The 23,754-nt window shown below is 40.0% G+C and overlaps 1 protein-coding gene across 10 annotated transcripts in view; it reads right to left on the bottom strand.

Annotated features, from left to right (window-relative positions):
• ltbp1 (latent transforming growth factor beta binding protein 1) overlaps positions 1–23,754 on the bottom strand; it is a 153,149-nt gene that overhangs the window by 104,070 nt on the left and 25,325 nt on the right. For all 10 annotated transcript variants that reach the window (XM_057847839.1, XM_057847843.1, XM_057847840.1 and 7 more), the window contains exons 3-4: positions 19,695–20,019; positions 283–428 (exon numbers count right to left, since the gene is read on the bottom strand). In XM_057847839.1, coding sequence (XP_057703822.1) covers positions 283–428; positions 19,695–20,019 — 471 coding nt within the window. The remainder of the gene's footprint in view (positions 1–282; positions 429–19,694; positions 20,020–23,754) is intronic.

The raw sequence follows: 23,754 nt of genomic DNA, 5'->3' as shown, positions 1-23,754 counted from the left end.
TAGTTTTAGCAGCTGTGGCACCAAAAAATAGAAAAAAGGAAAACGTGCCTGTTAGACACTCTGTCGTAAACGACTGGTTTAACAGAAAAGCTGTAGGTTTCCTGATTTAGAACAACAAACAATTCTGCTCCTTATTGCCAAAAGAAATGTGTGACATATTCCAACAACTTCGTTTATATTTTTTTAGGCTCAGTCCCAACAGCCAGCTTTGTAGAATCATAATTTTGTTGTTAGGCTGCAGCAACAAGCAAAATTCCATGATATTACAGTTTAAAGACTCACCGTGTATAGGGTTGTGTGCAACTGATAAAGGGATGGGCCTTTCCAATTGAGGCTTGATGTGCGTCTGCGTGTGGGTGCTGTGTGTATGGTAATATTTTGGCTTTATGACATATTGCTGTCCAGGGTGCATGGGCATTGTCCGGATTCTGGAGGGAAAAAAAGAAAGAAAAATAGATATCAGTAAACATCTAATCCTGTTCCACTGGGCACTGCTTAACTCATTGTCTTCCACTGACGGCGCTAAACGTCCAATCCATGTAAGTGGCAGCAAATGACACCCTCCCACGAGTGATAAACTTAAAGTGCCTGTGACACGAAAAAGCATGTTTATTTCATAATACACGCGGTATTTTATGCCCCTGAATGATATGGACCGCTTTGATGTGAGTGGAAGCGATCGCTATTTTTAATTAGTTTTTTTAATCCCGCACCATGAAAATGAGTGACTTACGGCTTCGGTCTTGCATTGAGGAGGAGGGCGCTGTGACGTGTACGGTAGAATACGTCCTCTTCACGCTACAGTGTACTGTTGTGTATGAGGACGAAGGATTCAGCTGATTTTGCGGATTAATACATTTATTTTTCGCATCACGCCAGCCAAACGGCTGCAGAAAAATCATTCTGTATGAGGGAGAGGCGTATGCGCCTTTTTGGAGTTTCAAAAGGTTCCCGTTCACCGTGGATATTGGCCAAGCCCTACTACTGTGGGACCATTGGACTTACGAGGAAGTGAGTAAACATCTTGTTTTGTATTATGTCAAATACGAATACAGCGATTACAAAGTAAACACAACAAACTTCCTTTATAAAGGACTACTTACGTTTGATCATTGATAGGCATGTAAAAAGCTCTCCTAATGCTCATTAGCAGCAGCACGTTAGCTGCACAACAACTCCAGCCACCCTCCTCCGGGAACGAAATGTAAATTGCTCTCCGCCGGGCGGTTTGCCGATCCGCAAAGACAATCGACAACCGGGTGGTCATGTCAAATAATCCAGGCTAGTTATGTGTGATTTTACGCTTCGAAGACTTTGAAACATCACTCGGTCCGGGTTAGCATGTCGGCTAGCTGTCACGCCTTCTGGTTTGTTTACATTCTCCGAAGCCGGGGAAGGGAAATGACATATGTCCAATTTAGGTGTCATAAAATATCGTTCGGGAGGTGCGACAGTAAAGGTGAAGTCGACAGTTTTGACCATTATGGAGTAATTTTGCCATGTCGTCCTGAATAAATGCATTTTTATTATTTCATATTCCATTCAGCACAAGACTGTTATTTGTCATGACCATGCCATTTATTTAGCAATTGGGGAAAATACTTGGATAAAAAAAAATATCCTGTAAAAATATTGAAGTAAAGAGACAGAAACACTGACATTTTGCCGCTCTCTTTGTCGCGTTTTCCTCGTTGTGAATAGTTCCCCCTTGACGGGCTGACTGGTCTTTCTCAAGCCATTTATATAGCTATTGGGGAAAAATACTTGGATAACAAGAATATCCTGTAAAAATATTGGAGTAGAGAGACTGAAACAATGACATTTTGGGGCTCTCTTCGTCGCGTTTTCCTCATTCTGAATAATTCCCCCTCAATGGGCTGAATAGTAAAACCGATGAGCCCAGTCTACCGCTGACGTCATCCACCTTTTGGGGACGCTAAAGCCCTATAATGGTAGGCGTGGCTAACCGGCAGATTAAAAGACTAATTTCTCGTCATCTGTGCTTTGCTAAATTGTTGTATATAGTCGAATCGTCTCAAAATGTGATTCTAATTCACATAATAATGCCATTTAAGACTTTTTTTCTCGTGTTATATGCTCTTTAAATTCAAAGCAAAAGGATGAATGGATGTCACACGATTGGACGTCTATCATCATCTTGAGCAGGGCAACAAGTGGTTGTTACTTTAAAAGTATATTGGTAGGTTATTTCTGAGAGACAGAGAGAACCAAAAGTGGTATTTGCCATGTGGCAAAGTGGAGTTTGCCATGTGGCATTTTTTTGCCACGTGGCAAAATTGATTTTGCCATGTGGCAAAATATATTTTGCCATGTGGCATTTTTTTGCCATGTGGAATTTGGCACGTGGCAAAAAAATGCTACAAAAAATTCTGAAATAAATGATTAAAAACCTGACGAAGCTGGCAATTTCTTTGGCGATGTTACCGCAATAATAATTGACACCTTAACACATAAAGACTGGCGAACGGAGGTCAGAGGAGGACAGTCTAGATCAGGAGTCCTCAAATACAAATCTTGAAGGTCCACAATAATTTTTTTCATACAAGCATGGGTCCACTTATTAATGTCGGTCAAGTGCAAGGCAGGTTGAAGGTGGTAAGGGTGGTTTTCTTTTGACCAAACGAAAATACAATGTACATTCTGATTAAATAAAAATACATTAACAAAACATTTTTTTGACTGATGTACAAAAAAAAAAACCAAAAAAACATGCAAGTACAATGTTTACACATGTACCCTAAATAATTGACAAGGTATGTAATTAAGGTGCAAACAATAACTATTGACAGTACATTTTGTAATTTTGTAACTGTAAAACACTGCTGAACAAAAAAGAAAACATGCAAGTAGTACAATGCATGTTCACTTCTTCAGAACATGAATGACAAGCTCTGTCATTAAGGCGCAAATATAACAATTTTTGACAGTAACTCTAACTGTAAACCACTGCTCAATGAAAGAAATGCACGACAGCATGTACAAACAGATTGCAAAGTGCCGGGTGTGACTTGTGTTTGAGGTTGCGGACACTGCTGCGGTCCGTCCACGCTAGCTAGTAGCATGCAGGCTCTCTCAGCCAATCAGCGTATCCATGCACGCTCTCTCAGCCAATCAGCACAACGTTGTCATAGAGATGACAACAGAAGTGAGAACATGGAAGATATTTGACTAAAAATGAAACAGAATTTAGCGATAGAATAGTAGCGCATAGCGATAGATCGGTGATTCATACAAATGATATATGCTGAAAAAAAGCTGTTGGCTGTTGTTTTTTTCGTTTTTTTCGTTCATCTGTGGGTCCGCAAAGAGGTGTGCTGTGGTCTGGTCGTGGACCGCGGTCCGCTAATTGGTGACTCCGGTCTAGATTGTAGACATTCTACCGTATTGTCAAGCCAGATCAGGCTCACACGCACCCCACGCTCATATTTTTCTATCATTTCCATCTTCATTTCAATGGTAAGCGTCATCTTTTTCCTTTTTTCACCACCTGCACTAACCTTCTTGGAACCCACATTGATTTCTGTCACAAGAAAATCCGCCGTTCGTCCGTCTTGCGGGAAAACAAAGTAACTGCGGTGCTGTCCAAAATCGTTGTATTTCCAGCAGGTCGTCGGAGTAGAAACAAATGGCAAGTCAAATTTTACATCGGATGTCAAAAAGATAATGTGTCGAAGCGATCGTATGTCGAGGTACCACTGTAGACATGAAAAATAAGTTTTAAAAAGCAGAATCTAAAGATAGTCATGGGTTTAAGTCAGGGGTCAGGAACGTTGCTGACCGAGAGAGCCAAAACACCCAACATATTTTAAAATGTGATTCCACGAAAGCATATATATACGAGGGGCATTCAAAAAGTAATGCACTCAAGTGTGTTGCTTGTACAGGATTTTACCAATTTTGCTTATATTTGGCACAAACATGATAGGAGACACATTTTTTAGATTGTTATATGTCTTTTTCTTATTTTCAGATTTTTAAGGCTTAAACTAACTCATCAGCATAAGTTTTGTTGTCAGAATTGACGGAGGTGGATGGGCGACCACTACGGGGCTTATCGGCTATGCTGGCTTTACCCACCCCTTCATGGTCTCCAGTACTGTTTTTAAATCGCTGTACCCATCTTTTTACAGCACTATAGCCTATGGTATCATCCTTGTAGACATTTTCTAGCCGGTTGTGACTCCTCAGAGGGGTTTCTCCCTCTGCAACAAGGAATTCGATTACAGCTCTTTGTTTCTGACGAGCTTCAAGAGGGGCAGCCATTTTGGAAGCTAGTTTAAGCTTTAAAAATCTGAAAATAAGAAAAACACATATAACGATCACAAAAAGGTGTGTCCTTCCTTGTTTGTGCCAAATATAAACAAGACTGGTAAAATCCTGTACGAGCAATGCACTTGAGTGCATTACCTTTTGAATGCCCCTCGTATATATATATATATACTGTATATATAAATCTTGAGAAAATGACAAAGAAAGTCTAACACCGTTAGTTGAGATGTCACAATCGTTGCGCACTTACCACTTGTAAAATAACAAATACAAACATGGTGTGGCGCCGCGTATATTTCCTGGAAGCGGAAACCACGCTAGATGACCAGGGGGACGTGTGCCTTACAGTGGCGGAGACAGGCAGAGGGTCTCCGGGCACTGATTTCATGAGTCTCGCTCTCCAGGAATTGGCAATAATTTGACACTTCAGAAAGTCACAAAAGTGAAAGCGATTTCCCATCCGTGTGACTTGGGGTGCCATAGGTTCCCTTTCGTGGTTTAATTTTCTCAGGTGCGTCTTTTATATACTCCAGTTCACTCAGAATCAAGTCGGTAGGGGCCGATTGCGCTGCTGGCCGAGCGGTGACCACTTCACACATCGTCCACTTTCTTTTTCTTCTGTTTTATTTTCCATTGGCAAACCAGCTTGTTACATTACCACTGACTAATGGATTTAACCGTGAAGGAGTTTGTCAGCAACAACAACAAAAAAACCAGCAATGTTACTGGTCACACATGAAAAAAATGAAAAATGAAAAATATCCTCAGACTGGCTCTAATTTTGGTCGCAGTCTGGAGCTCTGATGGTCAGAAAATGAATTTCGCGGTAACAGTAAGGTACTCTTCGCCACTCACAATCCATAAATTTTCTGATTATAGATTTTAACTTTGTATTAATGCAATATAATAGTTGTTAAACGAATGGAATGAGTACAATTAACATGATTCAGTTATTTAAACGATAAAACGGCAATCCACCATCACTGATATTTATGTGGACCCAAACACAACTCGTGATTATTCCAATCTCTGAATATTTACAACCGTCACCTAAATATTTTAGGTTTAATGGACATAAGCATTTCCTCATCGCAAAAAACCTTGTGCCGTAATGCCAAATGTGAATGATATGTTTAGTCTGGAATTACACTTGCAATTTAGACTGTAATCACAATGTGAATGTTTTTACTCTTGAATGATCCCTCTACCGTCTCCCTAAAAGAGTATGAAAATGATTGCCAAAACAGCCATATTTGTTCATTTTATTGTCGGGGATGACAAACACTTGAAGCAATTGATGTGGACTAAAATCTGCCAAAATCCTAAAAGCTTCACTGGCTTTCGGGACTATAATTAATGATGGGCAATTGCCAATGTACGTCTGTTTCTTTTTGAATGGTTAAGTTCCTTTTCTCAACACACTTGAGAGAACTTTCGAGTTTGAGTTCTGTTGACAGTAACAGAAATTCGGGGACAGTTGCTATAATCTCATCCGTGCTGGTCTTTTAGTTTTGTTTGTTATCCCCTCTACTTTTTGGTTCATGTACTTGCCTTGAAACTATTTATGTCTTTATTCTGCTCAGTATTTGATTAGTTTCAGATGACATAAGGTCTGTCAGTGCACGCAAGTGATCATCTTTTACACCAATGTGTTTCATTGCAGGTCCTGATCCGCTTTGTTTCCAAATTAACACTAATTACTACATATCAAATATTGAACTTTTTCACAATATTGAAATATTCTGGGTTTTCATGATCTATAAAACACAATCATCTGAATGACAATATTACAAGGGCATAGGTTTGCACAGGGATGAGAGGGACATAATACTAATAACTTTTCTGGATGCTCAAATTGTCCCAACAACTTTTAAGCAACCTTATTTGCATTATACAATGAGTTCAATTATACAGTATAGGAACTGTAGAATGTCTTCGCACACGTTATAAGGATAGAATTGAATCTACCATTATTAAGTGAATTATTTTCAGACTTACATTTACCCCTTTTTCACTTGCTGAATGAGCCATTCCATTTTTTTTCCTCAAACGCACGTTTGATTGGCTGATGACTTGACACCCCCCCCCCCCACACACACACACACACTCACAGAACAGAATTATGTTACATGTCGACATGCCGTCTCCTCTGCCCGCTTCGTAGAGGTGATATTACAAGTTTTTTTCGGCCAGCAGCCACAATAAGTGATGGAAAAAGTCAGTGTTGCGAAGGTGGGAAACGCACCACTAATTTTCCTATTAAAAGTAAAGATGCACCGATACCGATACTAGCATCGGCAGGGGGCGCCGATCTGGCCCGAAATGGTGGTATCGGTGAGCACCCACAAAGACGGCGCCGATACCATTTACCGGTCCATTATTATAACATTTGACCGCAGCCTTTCTTTTTTCCTCCTGGCGCTCACTACACTCTGTCTCCGTGTTGTGTGATGACACGTGAACACCAAGCAGCTATCGCTATTGGCCTGCTCCAGACCAATGAGAACGGGCCACTAGCCACTCCTGACCAATGACAAGGTCGGGAAATATTTCAAAATAGAAATCCCGTCAATTAAAATCAATGGCTGCATGCAAGATTTGCGGCCTGAAAGTTTCGAGATGTGGAGTTAAATCGGCCAGTTTCAATACCTCGAACATGATAAAACATTTGAAGACGAAGCATGAACAAACACAACGAGTTCGAGCCTGCAAGAACAGGACTGCTATGGAAGTGCGCTGGACCAGTGCAACAATCTCTGGTCAGTTCACTACGTCAACTTTACTTTGCCTTTTACTTAAAGAAATGCTGCAGTAATTTGGGAACTGTTTCCAAAGTAGGGTTGCCACCTTTCAGAAATAGAAATAAGGGATCCCCCCTCCTCCCGAAAAAAGGAGGCTAATAAAGAGACGGGATGCTGTGGTCAATTATTACTACTTATAATTGTTAGCGTCCGCAAATGCGGAAACAAGGTTGGACCTCGAAGCGGACAACAAGCGGGGGATACATACAAGGGTTTAATGATTGCAAACAAAAAAATAACACGCGATCGCGGGATAGTAGAAATAACAAAAGGAGTCCGTGACAGCAGGTCGACGGAGCTCAATACTACAAACTCGAAGGTTGACTAAGACGATAGGAAGCGAGCCAAAAAGTCAAAATAAAAACACTCAAATACCTGCACAGGGTAGAGGTTACAAACGAGTGCAGCACACTAACAGAAAAAAACCAATGCAGGGGTGTAACAAGCAAATGTAGCGAGACTGTAGTGCGAGATGTCAAATGGCAATCAGCAAAGCAAATATCTCGGCAGCCTTCTCTGAGCTCACCCGTGCTTAAATGCTGCGTTGATGAGCCTGCATTGGATTCAGGTGCGACGTCAGGAACGCCCCCACTAACAGCCCAGCAACAAAACACAATCTAACCAGCAGCAGAATGTGACAATAATTTAATGAAAGTTGCACTGTTTGGCCTTTGAGAGGTTTAAAAAAGTTTACTCAGTTCATTCAGAGTTTATTATTATGAACTTATTTTTACTTTCTTACTGTTGGGCTAGTATTATACTTTGTACAAATCCTTTTCCTATTTTGCAAAGGTAAGCAACAGCCTGACAAAGCCTTGATAGCAATGATTTCACTTCCAATTATGTAGCTCTTTGGGGGAGAAAAAAAAAACATATATATATATATATATATATATACATAAACGGGGTGGTATCGGTATGGTATCGGTATCGGCCGATACTGCACATCCAGGTATCGGTATCGGAGCCAAAAAATGGTATCGGTGCAACACTAATTAAAAGTCCCACCTGCATCAGAGTTAGCAATCCCATTACATTAAACTGTGTGAACTTGGGAAGCTGCTTAGGCAGAAGTGTCCTCCTGTATGTGTTCTACTATGTTAAAGTTAATTAAACTGTGAGAAATATAGTGCACTCTGCTCAGTTGTAAGAAATGTAGTGAACCAAGGTTTACCCCCTTCTCCCTAGTTTCCGTTTTTATTTTACTTATGTAGTCTTAAAGCATTTTTTTGTTGAGTTTGGCTGTGCTTGTGGACAAAAGCAGTCGTGTTTTTCCTGATGGAAGGCTCCATTTTTATTTATTATTTGTTATTCCCTGACTAAGAAGTCTTTTTGTTATATTTGATTAAGACAATCTTGAGTGGTATAAATATAATAGTGGTATAAAAAAATAAATATATTAAAAATGGTATACAAAATAATAGTATTACAGATGTTTATTTTGTTTGCATTCATGGATACTTAAGAGATAATTAACAAGTTTTGTATTTCTTGTTAATATAATTTGTATTCAAATAATGCAATTTAAATTTGCTAATAAAATCCAGACATTTATTCTGGAAGTTTTTTAAAATATTTCTTTAGTAGTTTTTGAAAACAAAGGTTTGAATCGAACGTGTGAACCAATACATACTCACTGCAAAACCCCACGTCCTTAAAACTGGAGAAAAAATCCCTTGTTTTAAGTGTAAATCTACTAGAAAAAGTGAACTTATCTGCCAGTGCTTCAAGTCGATTTTACACAGATTTCTTTAAATAAATAACTATCTAACGATAGCACATTATAATTATAGTAAGTGTAGACCAGGAGTCAGTAACCTTTTTGGTGTGGAGTGCCACTTTCAAATTTTCTTGTCAATCAGTGTGCCACACCAAGATTAATGACGGACATCCGAATTTTTATATTAATTTTACTCTAATTTTACTCCAAACAAAACAACATGGACATACATTGAAATCAATAACTACCATTCTTATTCATCAATTAGCTAAAAAATTAATGCAAATTGCATAAAATATCAAAACTTGAAAATAAGTGCAACAGTAATAACTAGAGATGTCCCGATCCGATATTTGGATCGGATCGGACGCCGATATGGGCAAAAAAATCTGCATCTGTATCGGATCGGAACACGGAAAAATTCCGATCCAGACTTCCGATCCTAGCGGGACATTGACAGGCGGATCGGTGCAGCGTCTGCAGTGATGCGGACTCTGCACCAGTCCGTTGTGGTGAAGAAGGAGCTGAGCCAAAAGGCGAAGCTCTCGATTTACCAGTCGATCTGCGTTCCTACCCTCACCTATGGTCACGAGCTGTGGGTCATGACCGAAAGAACAAGATCCCGGATACAAGCGGCCGAAATGAGTTTCCTCCGCAGGGTGTCCGGGCTCTCCCTTAGAGATAGGGTGAGAAGCTCGGTCATCCGGGAGGGGCTTGGTGTCGAGCCGCTACTCCTCCGCGTTGAGAGGAGCCAGTTGAGGTGGCTCGGGCTCGGATGCCTCCTGGACGCCTCCCTGGAGAGGTGTTCCGGGCATGTCCCACCGGCAGGAGGCCCCGGGGGTCGACCCAGGACACGCTGGAGACACTATGTCACTCGGCTGGCCTGGGAACGCCTTGGAATCCCGCCGGAGGAGCTGGCTGAAGGAGAGGGAAGTCTGGGCTTCCCTGCTAAAGCTGCTGCCCCCGCGACCCGACCCCGGACTAAGCGGAAGAGAATGGATGGATGGATGGACTTCCGATCCAGTTTTTTTTTTTAAGTCCGGTCCGGGTTTTCCAGCGCACCGATTTACATAATCCATTCCAGTTTTTGCTTCGGTTTTCCTAAAATCCGGTCCGCATTTTACGGCACACCTTCAACACACGCCATTTACATTACCGTCTCCCAATTTACCAAGAGACTTTATCGGTAAAAATGTCAGCTGTGTGGGATCATTTCAGCTTAAAGGACGACAAAGACGAAGAGGCAGAGTGCAACATATGCCACAATCAAGTCAAGCGTAGTGGTAAAGCTGTAAGAGGTTTTAATACAACCAACCTAATCAAGCATTTAGCGAAATACCACCACAAACAATATGTGGTATGTTAATATATGGTATGTTAAGAAAACTGAAGACAAAAAGAAAGGTCCTACGCAACTAACACTGGCAGAAACTTTTGCTATGCGTGACAAACTGGCACTCGACAGTCCCAAAGCCCAGGGAATAACAAGTCATTGCCGAAGAATTCATTCTGGATGACGAGCCATTATCTCACGTGAGTAAAGACTCACCATCCAACACTTAGAACCACGGTACAACATGCCCAGCCGTCATTAATCCTTGAGCGATTCGGCCGTGGAAGATTCGAGAACGATTCACAAACATCCAAATTCCGATTATTGAAGTATATCAAGTAAAGCGGAACTAATACACAGCGCGATCTTTGGGACGCAATGAGAAACTGACCGCATTGCGTCCCGAAAGTAAACATAATGCTTGTCATAGACCCGGGTAATGCCAATGCTCAACTCACAGCTTTAGCTCAACTCATGCCACTGGATAAAAAGACACAAGACACAAGAATACCTGACTGCTGCTGACAGCCGCTACAAACTACGTCAAAGTCGTTTTACTGGAGATAATAGATATCATATGTATGTAGAACTAGATACAAAACGACAGACTCGACAGCGTTAGCAACATTGAAGTATTGAAAACCAGATACATTAGTAAACAGCCGCCATCTTAAAGCAGATTTCCCTAGTAGGCTATTGTGAATCTTCCAAGCGAAGCTAATTAACTTTTTATCTAAAATACTCATTTTGTCTTGTTCACTAGCAACTGAAAACAATTAATTCTATGCACGATTTTAGATTTTATATAACAAATATGAAAGATGCCTACCCTAATGTGATCCCTGGCCCTATTTTCCATGAATTTTCATGTTTTGTCTCGCAGTAGCGTCACTTGTGTGACACACAACGCACAAACAGAGCTAGCGGAAGTAACCAGCCAAACCAACCAGTTGTTACCTGCATCCCCAAGGGGGCGCTGTCCCCTACAATATGACCGGGTTACTAGTTAAGCGTAGAAGAAGTGGGCGTCTGGGCAAGAAAAAGAGAGAAAGCGAAGCATGGTGTTGAGAGAGAGTAGCGCGGAGAGAGCCGTGAAAAGTAGCTGTGTGTTTTGTCAATAAAAGTCTTCAGCAAAAAGCCATCCAACGTGTTACTGTGTTTTTATACACATCGGCACCTCTCTGAAGTAAGTACCGGACGAATCGACGACAACAAGCCACGTTAACCACACTACGGTGCGGAGATGAAAGCACTTGCTTGGTACGGCCAGACTGTTCTCTCTGTATTTTTCAAACACTGTGAGAATAGCTGGAACAGCGGTGAGTCTGGTGTACCAGGCTATGAAATCACCGCAATTACTAAAAGTGCAGATTGGTAATAAAGTGTACTTCCGCCAGCTCTCTGATTGGTTGGCTTCGTGACACGTTAGTAGCCTGTGCTGAATTGAGCGCGCAGAGAAAAAAAAAAAACGACGAGCACAGAAGTCAACAAATTGAGCTGGAGGTTTGCTCAAAATCCATTATTGTTGGCATATAGCGCCATAGGCAGAGGGGGTGGGTGGGGCACTTCCGTTAAGCCCCTAAGTAACAGGGCGCGCAACTGAAAATGTCTCAATTTCAGGTAAAAAAAAAAAAAAATTTTTTTTTTTTTAATTCTGCCATGCGCTCACGTGTGACTGGTTAACCCTTCGCGTGCCAGTGCTAACACGCGTGTCATAGGTTGCTGACCCCATGTGTAGACGTTCAATGTATTTGTTGTTGTTGTCTGTGCTTCTTCTGTCTTTCTCCTTTTTTCTTCTGTTCCCTCATAACCCCTTCCTGTTTGCTGCTTCCTCTTAATAAACGAGGCACGTTGAATGATCACAATGGGCGTATGTCACACTCCCATGTGATACATTAAAACTGTTCAGACCAATAGAACCCTCTGATTCCCATTCTCCGTGGCAAGCAGCTGAACAGGACAGGTTTGGTAAAAAAAAAAAAAAAAAAAAAAGTTATTGTTCAAAACATTATTTGAAAGCATTTTTCTTGATTTAGGTGAAAAACGACAGATTTTTGATATATGGACTTAATAAGAACAAACTAATATTTACTAAAAATAAGTGGAAGAATCTGACACATCCATCTATGAACTAGCCTTTAAAACTCAAAACAAAATGAAGAAATTTATTTGACTAGATTTAAGAAAAATTATCCGATTAAGACGTTATACTTTAAATTTGCAGTGTGAAAGTTAAATACAGATTTATTTTGCATCAATTATCTAACCTATCAATTAATTAGATTCTAATCGGAGAGAAATGTAGCCCTGCCCACCGTTCACCCAATCTTTTTAGTCTTATTAATTTCCCGTCCCCAGCAAAATGTGTACATGCAGGTTATGCTGTTGTATCGTCCCTACCAATATTGAGACCAAACCTACGCCTTTGCGATATTCACAATACTCTCCTTATTTTTTAGATTTACTCTATTTCTACTTAAATGTAGTGGCACTACTGGAATAAACTGGCATAAATGTAACTCCTAATAGGAACGAGTTGAATTCTTTCAAACCAGTGCATTTTTCTAAAAAGTTAGCATTCACAAACATGTCTTGTGACGCATTAGGAATGTTTACAAATAACCTGGTGGTGATCAACAACTGGATCAGCAAAATGCTCAGATTTTTCCAAGCAGTCGTATAGTCAAAAGGAAGCTGATGGACACAGCTGACAATTGAAATACAGCATACTAATCAAAAAAAAGAAATAATGGGAGGTGCTAGTGGGCATGGCTGAGTTTGAAATTGCTCGTCAATTTTTTGCACAAAGCTCCTGCTCATGTTGATAAAATTCAATGAACATTCATTCATTGGCTACCATCCCTCCAACTTCAAATGGATTGGGTGTCTAGCGGCAGTCAATGATTTAAAGCAGTGTCTGACCAAGCCCTGATCGCAATTACTTTACATTCAAGTGAGAACGCAGTAATTTAGTATTTAAAAAATAACATATGCTTACAACAGTTTTATGTTATATAAATACAGTGGTACCTCGACATACGAACGCTAGGATATACGATATATTAATATTACGAAAGGTTTTTCGACACTTTTTTTGCAGTATGAAAAAATATTCAAAATATTATGTACTGTAAAAGACACGTACGCAATGTTCCCTCTAATTTTTCATGTGTCTTTAATTTTTCATGTGTCTGAGCAGACACTCAAATTCCCTGAGAACACTGAGGACCACTGTGAGCAACATCAGATGTCTCACAATTTTTGTCTCACAAAGATTGAAACAGAAGGAAGCCATCAAAGCAGTAACACCCTCGAACCATGTGAGTATCCTTTCATGCAAGAGGAGCCAAATTCATGACAAGATGGAGAGACTTCTCCTTCTCTGGATCAAGGAAAAGGAAATCGCTGCAGACGCAATCACTGAGACGGTTGACCACCACAAACCCAGCGGCAATGTCGATCTCGTGAAAGAAGGGGACATTGCCTCACTCGAAAGTTCAGGTATTTTTTCCTCTTTTACTTCGCATTCTTCGTTCTATTATCTATTTAATCACAGGTATTAACAGATATGTTGAATGATTGAATGATTCAAATGTGTCTGGCTCTTGTTTTATCCTGGTTTTACTCTGATTATAAAATTTATGTGACGTTTAAGTAGTGCTTAGACGGAATCAGGCAATTTACATGTAAATCGCGGCTCAAGATATGGAAAATCATGGTAAGAAAGCAACTCCGGAACAGATTCATTTTGTATGTCGAGGTACCATCGGGTATAAAATAAATTTTGTGCAGTAGTCTGTTGTTAATTAGACAAACCTTTTACTGTTTCTGGTAAATTTAACAGCGTATTTATATATTTTGCTTTTTTTTTATAGTGTGTTTTTCCTTTGGCTCAAGTGTGACGAGGTGCTCTTTATTCCAAGTGGAGTCCACTCTATAAATCATGGACGACCGGTTCATTCTAGCAGAAAGGGTCAAATGCTGCACCTGAACTATATCAGTTCAAGCCATTAAGTTTGGCTCCGATGATATTTCCTAAAGGGGAACCGAATCATTTTCTCCAAAGCAGAGTCACTGATGTCGTCAGTTGTGACTAGTGCACCAAGAAAGTCATATGAAGGTATGCTAGGATTAGTTTGGTATTGAAAGATTTGAGAATTCTGAGTTCAACTCCACCTTTGGGATGAAATGGAGACAAGACTATGAGCCAAGCCCTCATGTCAAGGATCAGTTACATCTGACCTCACAAATGTTCATCTGGAGGAATGGACGGAAAATGGATGCTGCAGGGGCTGTGTATGATTTTTGGGGGGACAAAATTGCGGTTTTCAATTTGATTTACAATTTTCTTGAAATCAATCTCAAAGTTTGTGATGTAGTCATATATATAAACAATAATTATAATTGAGATCTTGTGTGCTCTTTCCTTAGTGGGTGGGACTTTTGGGACACACAATTGAGCAAAGGCTCAGTTGTGTGTCCCAAAAAAAATGAGTTGGTGATTTCATTTCAGTAGGTGTCAACTAAGGTCAGGCAATCAGTATCGAAGATCAGGGGGAAAAAATTCAGATCGATCTCGGTGATCAGCCATGTCCTATTTAATAGCCCGTATGCAAATACAAAAACTGACTAAAACGGTTTTGAAAGGTTTCACAAAAAGAGCCCAATGTTGACAGCTTTCTAGTGGTTTGTTACACTGCACGTGTAAATTGCACATACTGTGCGCTAAAATACATTTTCAAGTTTTAACTAGCTTCATGCTAATGTAAAATAGCAGACACCATTTTATTCCTAATAATATAATCTAGAGAATGCACCTACAGTGGTACCTCTACATACGAAGTTAATTCATTCCAGGACCTTGTTTGTAAGTCGAAATGGTCGTATGTCGAGCAGGATTTCCCCATAAGAATACATTATAATTCCATTAATTCGTTCAACGGCCCAAAAACCTACACTAAATCCTTAATAAATACTGCTGGTACTATTAAAAATGGCAATTACACATAGCAAAACAAATAAATTATAAATAAAAATCAGAATAATAATATAATAATACTACGGCTTCTAATGTGGCAGAAGATTTTTGTTGTACCTGAACACTCCGCGGGGTTGACGTGACAGAGAGAGGGAGCGGTGCGGTTGAGAGTTTACTTTCACTTTTAATGTTTTGTTGGGAACACTGTCAACTGCGGCGGACAGTAGGCGTTTCGTGTTGGACAAGTTCTGAAATAAACGATAAAAACCTGACGAAGCTGGTGATTTCTTTGGCGATGTTACCAAAATAATAATTGTAACATATAACATATAGAGGCTGGCGAACGGTGGTCGGAGGAGGACCGTGGAGATCGGTGACATTCTTCTGCTGTATTGTTGAGCCAGTTCACAGATGCGCACCCCGCGCTCATATTTTTCTATCACTTGCATCTTCATTTCAATGATAAGCGTTGCCTTTTTCCTTGTTTCACCACCTGTACCAACCTTTTTGAAACCTGTGTTGACGCCGTGCGTCCGTCTGCGGTGCTGTCATGTCTTCGTATTTCGAGCATGCCATCAGATGAAGAAACAAATGGCGAGTCGAATTTTACATCGGATCTCGAAAAGATCGTGTGTCGAAGCGATCGCATGTCGAGGTACCACCATATTTTATATGGTCATATTACTCGACTCACTCCATATACTGTGCACCATCCGCACATGGCTCTTTAACCCTTTAAGGTCTGGGCCTATTTTGTCTGATTTTGCATGCCTTTGAAGTTGCCTTTATATTTCAAAGAAAGAATTGTTTACGATGGCCTGGTTTGGTCCCTTTTTTTGTGACACCTTGAACTTCATGTCCAAAATGTTGTTTCCTTCACTGACCAATTATAAATCATCATTTTGGGCCAAAAAAGACCAAAAATTCCAAAATCATTTTGTCAAAATTTTTAATATTGATGTCCAATTGACAACCAAACATGCGTAACGAACCGTTTTGAAACTTTGTAATATTTATTCAACATGTTAGGATGAACATTCAACCAAAAAAATTTAGAATAAATAGTCTTATATTTGACAATTCAACATAAACAACAGGTATAGCCATAGGCGTTATTTGCCTTTATACATGCTCTAGTCAAAACAGGTTATATACAGCAGACAGAACAGTGAAAAAAAATATATACCATCTAACACAAAAAGTGTTTAGAGGCCATCTCTTTATGAGTTTAGGTATTGTGGCCCATCACCTGATGAAAACTATGTACACACAATCAAGCTTCTTGAACACACATTTATATACACAAATTGAGGAGACTGATTATGGGAAAAAAAATATATATATAACATTGGGGAGGAAAAAAAAGTATTTTCAAAAATATTTACAATAAACAAGTTAAATTTTTTTCAGGTGTGCCACTCCAAAAAAGCAGTTTCGTCCTGGAATTAGTCACAGGGCTACATCACACAGCCCACACTTCCATGGGGTGTCGGTCCTCTTTCCACACTTCCATTTTCATTTCACTTTACTTTCATTGTCACTATAAATGTACATGAAAAAAAGTCAGTATTTATGAAAACAATAAAGTATAAAATAAAAATATATACAGCAATAAATAATAATGGAAATCTATATGTATGACAATAGAAAGAATACCATAGCTGAATAAGTGCTACATCCCTAATCTTCATATAGAAAGAAGAACACCACAAATTGTAAATTCCTGCCTGGGATACACATATTGCACGTACGACTTTGATCTGATATGCACATTTTATTATTATATACACAAACACACACGTATATTGCATCAAAATTAACTTTGTCTTGCAATATCAAAAGAAACTTTCAAAAGAAACTTTCTCAGCATAAAAAAAAAAGTGAGTTGGTTTACCTCTGCTCGTCGATGGCGTCACCCACGTGTTCAAATCCTTCACTATCTTCACTTGAGGACTCTTCCGAAGAAGACGATAATGACGAATTTGGACCATCCTCTTCCTCAAGTTGATCAAAAAGCACAATTGCTTGCGCTAAATTTAGTTTTCCGTTCATTCTCAAAGTCACATAAAGTCGCTGCTCAATCCAAACGGCCGTCGCTCGCCAACTCGCTGCTTCAGAACACTCCTCCCTCTCGTTCGGTGGAACCTCGCACGGCAGTTGTATTTCTAAAAAAAAACCGCATTTTGTGCTTCCACTGTGACTTCGAAAGGGTTCGTTTGATTTGTGTTTTTTTCATGGAGCTTCCGTTTTGAAAAAGGACAAGAAATGATGGAAATATAGACATAAACAAATGATCCATGCAGCGTTTTAATGTTTTTTTGAGAGGACAATAAAACTATAAAACTTAAATGACAATATCTCACGTTTTAGTTGGTCGATTGACTTCAAATAATAACGAGAGTAAACCGCAACTTCCGCACTTTAAAACGAGACCAACCAACGGCATGTGGGTGACGTAATTAAAACGTGAGGGCGCTTCAAAGACGACGTGCGCTGAGGACGCGCCGGCGCGTCTTTCGACTCTCAAGGGTTAATATGGTAAATTATGCACGTAATTTTGGCTGTGATGGGCATATGAGTTGATACTTCTGCGAAGCACCTTCTCCTGTTCGATCATGTGTGTCTGTAGATCTGAGTTCCCAAGTTGGAAAATCGTTCTGATGTGTCGTAAAGTCGTAATTTGGGATAAAAACAATGTTGTTACAAAGAGGGGTAGCCTATTTTAATGCCTCATCGATACATCACAAGTTGAGTGACTGTTCTGCATTTTTTATAGACACGAGAAAGATTGACGCACCAAAACTTGCAAATTGGTTCTGCAAGGACAAAGCGCTCTTTGTCCGACAACTAGTAGAGCCAGCCCGGATAACAAAGTTGATAGCAGGCGCTTGGGACGTCAAGACCAGCGTCGGTCGCTGTGGCAACCACATCCCATCCACACACGAACCTAAACAACCCGAAACCGGCCAGAGAGGGATGAACCCAAAGCAACGCCCGGACACACCTTCAGCCGGCCCACTACATCACGGACTTAAAAACACTGGACACTGAGATAACACAGATTTTGCTGCTCGGAAACATGTAGCCTTATTTTGGATCCAGAATTGTCCCTTCGTTGTCTGTTTTTGCCTTGTTTTTGACCATTGTCGACGAATAAATTGTCAACCTGCTTAGAGTCTTTTTCAAACTTTTGGAACATGGAGTCAGTACAAAGGGTTAACATCAGACATGAACGCGCGAAATTCCGCTTTCCCGGTTGGCGCGCGCGAAGCAGCATCGGCAGAGCGGCACTTTGTTTGGCCGTCGCTGTTTCCGTGCGGCTTGACTGGGGAGGCGAATTTCAATACAAGTAATAATCATTTATTCAATTACTCCAACTAATAATCATTTATTCAATTACTCCAACAACACGTGAATATAGCATCAATCTTACGGTGCGTGTGCCAAACTGCCAATCATACAGTTGACGTAGTAAATGACATCTTCCCACCTGCTTTCCTGGTTAGTGCCAGATATCCTATCCTTGTTGTTCGTTTTTACCTCTGTGTTGATGTTTGATTGGTCGTCTATTCCCTTGAATTGTGAATTTAAATGGATCAGCTTTACTCTTTACGTATGAACGGCGGTAAACTACTTTAGCTGCCATCTTCTCGCTAACTGGCAATGAGTACAATTGCAATTTAATGTGATTTGAGTGAGAAGTCTCACTCCAGAGCTTTGTCTAATATTCTGTTAGTATGATGTTATATTTGAACTGTATCAATACTGATGCTATTTGTTACTATTTGTTTATATGACTAAAATGAATAGAATCAATCTGTATTAATCAGTTGCCTATCTTTGGGATATAACCTCTAACAATGTTGTATGACAAAAATGAATAGAATCGATCTGTATTAATCAATTGCCTATCTTTGGGATATAACCTCTAACAATGTTGTATGTGTGCTCATCATAATTTCCAGATGTTTTCCAAGCATTTTATTTGTTACTGCAGTCCCTGTAATCTGTAACAAGAGGTCTTTTTTTAATTTCTATTTAACTCAAACAACATTACTCTTGCATATATAGATATTAGAAAGTTATGAATCGGCAAGGAGGAATGAGGGAGGTAAGCTAGGTAACCCACTTAGGCAACATAAAACACTTTTAGGTCACAACCTACCAATTCAGAAACACTAATTAATTGCATGACAGTTACAGTGATATATCCTCATTTGTGTCCAGACAAAGTAGAGCAGCAGAGGTAGGGTGAGGTGAAGGAGAGATGGCAATATATGAGCATGAGCACAGGTGAATTGACTATAAACAAGGGATGTCCCAATTTAGATTTTGAATACTGATGGCTGAAAAAAACCCGTCATTTTTTAAATACAAACTTGTATTTTGGTGGGAACAAATAGTTCAAAGCGCTATTTCTGACTTTTTATAACAGATAAGTGCTAAAAAAAATTATTTTTTTTTAAATTTGAAGGAGTGAGTGAATGAATGAACATTCGTTCCCAAAAGTAACAAATGATTTAAACCAGTGCCCCTCAAAGGGTTAAAAGTCCAAATATGAATAGTACTTACTGTTGCTGGATGTGTTGTTGGATATAATGCGGCCTCACAAGCTGTGGGGAAGGTTTGACAGTCAGTTTCATCTGGGCAATGTTGTCAGCTTGAGGTGAGGGCAGATCATGAGCATTAGGAGGCACTTGCTGAGGTATGGGCCGCTGCGGCACTGTGTTGTGACCGCTGCTGTGATCATTGGTCGCTCCTTTCCCAGGCTGTGCTGGAAGAGTGTGTGTGGGCACAGTCCTCTGCTCACATGCCTTGCCGCTCGAGCCAGGCTTGCAGACACAGAGCTGGGGCCTGAGGCACATTCCTCCGTTCTGGCACTGAGGGATGCAGTTTGCTGGAATACAAAATCCAGACAAATCAGACGAGAAGAGAAAAGCAAGGACAGACAGATGGTGATAAGAGGACATACACAGGTATACGTGGTTTCACAAATGCAGTAATATGATTATCGTATTTTTTAGACTATAAGTCGCAGTTTTTTTCATAGTTTGGCTGGGGGTGCGACTTATACTCTGGAGCGACTTATGCGTGAAATTATTAACACATTATTATATTATTTGACATGTTATTTTGGTGTTTGGAGTGACACTGATGGTTTGATAAACTTCTTAGCATGTTCTTTATGCTACAGTTATCTGAATAACTCTTAATAGCTATGTTACGTTGACATACCGGCCACGTTCGCATTTCGTTGCTCATGCATCTTGTAACATTATCATACTGTACACTTATTCAGCATGTTGTTCTCTATTGTATTTTTATTTAAATTGCCTTCCAAGATGACATACAGTGATACACTGTATCTGTTCTATGTGTTGGATTTTATCATGTAAATTTCCCCCAAAAATGCGACTTATACTCTGGTGCGACTTATATATGTATTTTTCTTTTCATTGGGCATTTAATGGCTGGTGCGACTTATACTTGGGTGCGACTTATAGTCCGAAAAATTTGGGAGTTTGTTCGTAAAGCTAAAAAATTGCTGATAGTTGGGATTTCAGTTATCCTCCCTGAGAATCATGGGTAAGAAAGAGTTCCTTTGCTTACTGACTTGATTGATTGCTGGCCTAAATTATCATGCATGCATTGTCAAACAATTTCTCCCAATGGACATTTTCAGAATTTTCTCATGGATTGAAAGATGAACGTGTGTAGCTACTCAAGAGAAAATTTGAAAAATTACTTTCACCCACTCTTTCGAAAATGGACACATTCATAAGTACTGCATAACTGTTAGAATTACACAAAAAAGTGTTACACTTATACCATTTTTTTTGTGGTATCGGCTTATACTACTTGTTTTTTTGTTTTTTTTTAATTATGCTACAATATATTTAAATTCTTTTTTTTTTTTTTTAGTAAAGGTTCTGAGTATACAACATAAAAGGAATTTCTCAACACTCTCGTATGACAATTTCCTGTCAAATGGGAGTTTGTGTTGAAAGGAGATTCTAAGCTGTTGTATGAATGGTTTTATGTGTGCCTGTTATAAAAAGAAATGAGACAATTTTACTATAGTGTTGCACTGATACCATTTTTTGGCCCCAATGCTATCATGGCTTTGTCAGGCTGCCGCTTACCTTTGCAAAACAGGAAAAAGATTAACACAAAGTGAATCCAGTAGAACTTTTTATTGCATACCTGGTATGGGTGACAATAGTTGAATAAACCTTTGGCTGTGAAAGGCCAAAATATTGCGAAATTTGTGAAATTAAAACATGTTTAATACTACCCCAACAGTAAGAAAGTAAAAATTCATTTATAATAATAAACTCTGAATGAACTGAATAAACTTATTAAACCTCCCAAAGGCCAAACAGTACAACTTTCATGAAATTATAAATAATAATAATAATTGACCTCAGCATCCTATCTCTCTATCAGCCTTCCTCTTTGTTCACCAGGCCCAAAATGTCAATTATTTACATTCCAGTCGGGTCGGGCCGGACTTCTCTCTCGCTAACTTTATTAAATAAATATATATTTATATATGTATCCTAAAACAATGTATGGATGTTAAACTAAGTAATACTTGTTATAAAATAAATACTTCAGATCAAAATAGAGAAGGTTCTGTATGGTACAGGAGCCACATGAACGCCGAGGCCCCGCCCTCTTATTAGTCCGCATCCTGGTATTTCCTGTTGCATATGGAACAGCAAGATGTGTAAAAAAAAAAAAACTCAAGACGGGGGAATTGAAAAGGCAAACCTGCACCGGCAGGAGTGGGGTATGGAAAGGCTCCAAATTGATTGTTGAATATGCTATACAGAAACCTGTGTCGGCTTCGCTGAATGTAAACGAATGTGGCGCTTTGCTCTCATACGAAAAATGTTTTTAACAAACTTTTCCAGCGTTATTTCATTGTGTAAATGCATTTATAGTGATCATAAAAATATGTAGACTATTTAAACATTTCAAAAAGTTGCGGGGGGGGTTTCATCCAACTCGAGGAAATTAAAATAAATGTCAAATCCAATATCCACCTGATAGGATAGACACACAAATATAAAAGATATAAATGTTTATTGAATATGCATCTTACAGTCTTGTTTAACTGAGAAAATCCGTTCCAAAAGACAGGCTTTAATTTGTTATTATTATGCGCAGGCATCGTCACAAATGTGATCACACAAAACGCAACCTTTTCCAAGCAGTGCTCTGTCCAGGTCTGACTGACGCATCGCATCCCCGCATTTCCTCCTTCTCCAGAGTACTCACAAATAAAACCTACAATTTCGGGGGGTTTCGGGCTGGAGCCTACAAATAAAACATAGAATTTTGGATTTATGTGGGCTCGGGCCAGGTCGGGCTTTAATACCCGCGGGTCGGGTCGGGTCGGGTCAGGTCGGGTCGGGTCAGGCTGAATTTTTAAGGCCCGATCTCACTTCTACGCACAACACAAAATGTAGTCTGTATCAGGAGAAAAAAGGCTGCGTTCAGTGTTACCGGACCGGTAAATGGTATTGCCGTTTGTTGATACTCGCCCGTACCGATACCACCATTCCGGGCCGGATCGCCCTCCCCCTGCCAATACTGGTATCGGTGCATCTGTACTATCTGACAATAACTAAAGTGCTAATATGCCTCTCCAAAACACAATACAAACGGACACTGATTAGCATTATTGCTAACTAGCTTAGCGCTGCGTGCTAAGTAGTAACGGCTCATCAACAAATAATACAAACAATACAATTGGCTTCATTTACTCACCTCTGACGGAGGCACACTGGATCTTACAAAACAAACCACAATCTAACTCTCGACAACCTGAGTGTAGCACAAAACTCTCTCTCTTGCTCTAATCATCATCTAATCAGTCTAAATGTGTGCGAATAGCCTCACATTACACACAAACAAGGACCCAAACGGTACTGCTCATTAGTGTTGTATCTGTCGCGAACGATTCGTTCTTTTTGAACGAATTGTTTGGGTGAACGAGACCGAACTAATCACCATCTGCACTGATTCGTTCTATGAGGTTGGTGCTTGTTCGCTGCGTGGGAGGGCGTTGAGCAAGCGGCAGCGTCTTCTGACATCGCACATGACCAATCAGACGCCAGCCTCATCGCGGGCAGAGGAGGGAGCGGAAACAGAATCAGGGCGTCTGTCACTCACTTCCACGTGTAGCCAATAAGCAGCCAGCGTGCAGGCAGGAGGGCAAGACTGAGTTATGTCACTTCCCGTTCAGTGATTCGGTCCTCCGGAGGCTCCGGTTCCTGACCTAGCTTGCTGCTAACTTGACTTTGCAGTAATGCGGTGAACGAGTCAAAAAATGAAAGGAAATGACTTTGTCACATATTTGTTAATGTGGAGCCTATCAAATGCTGCTCAAACAGACAAAAACACCACACAAACCTAGCGAGCATGGTTTAGTGTACTACTTTTCTCAACAGACTCGGGACTACATACAGTGCCTTGCAAAAGTATTCGGCCCCCTTGAATCTTGCAACCTTTCGCCACATTTCAGGCTTCAAACATAAAGATATGAAATTTAATTTTTTTGTCAAGAATCAACAACAAGTGGGACACAATCGTGAAGTGGAACAACATTTATTGGATAATTTAA

The sequence above is a fragment of the Corythoichthys intestinalis genome, chromosome 10 (genome assembly GCF_030265065.1).
Source record: "Corythoichthys intestinalis isolate RoL2023-P3 chromosome 10, ASM3026506v1, whole genome shotgun sequence".
Lineage (NCBI taxonomy): Eukaryota > Metazoa > Chordata > Actinopteri > Syngnathiformes > Syngnathidae > Corythoichthys > Corythoichthys intestinalis.
This window is presented reverse-complemented; position numbering and strand designations above follow the sequence as displayed.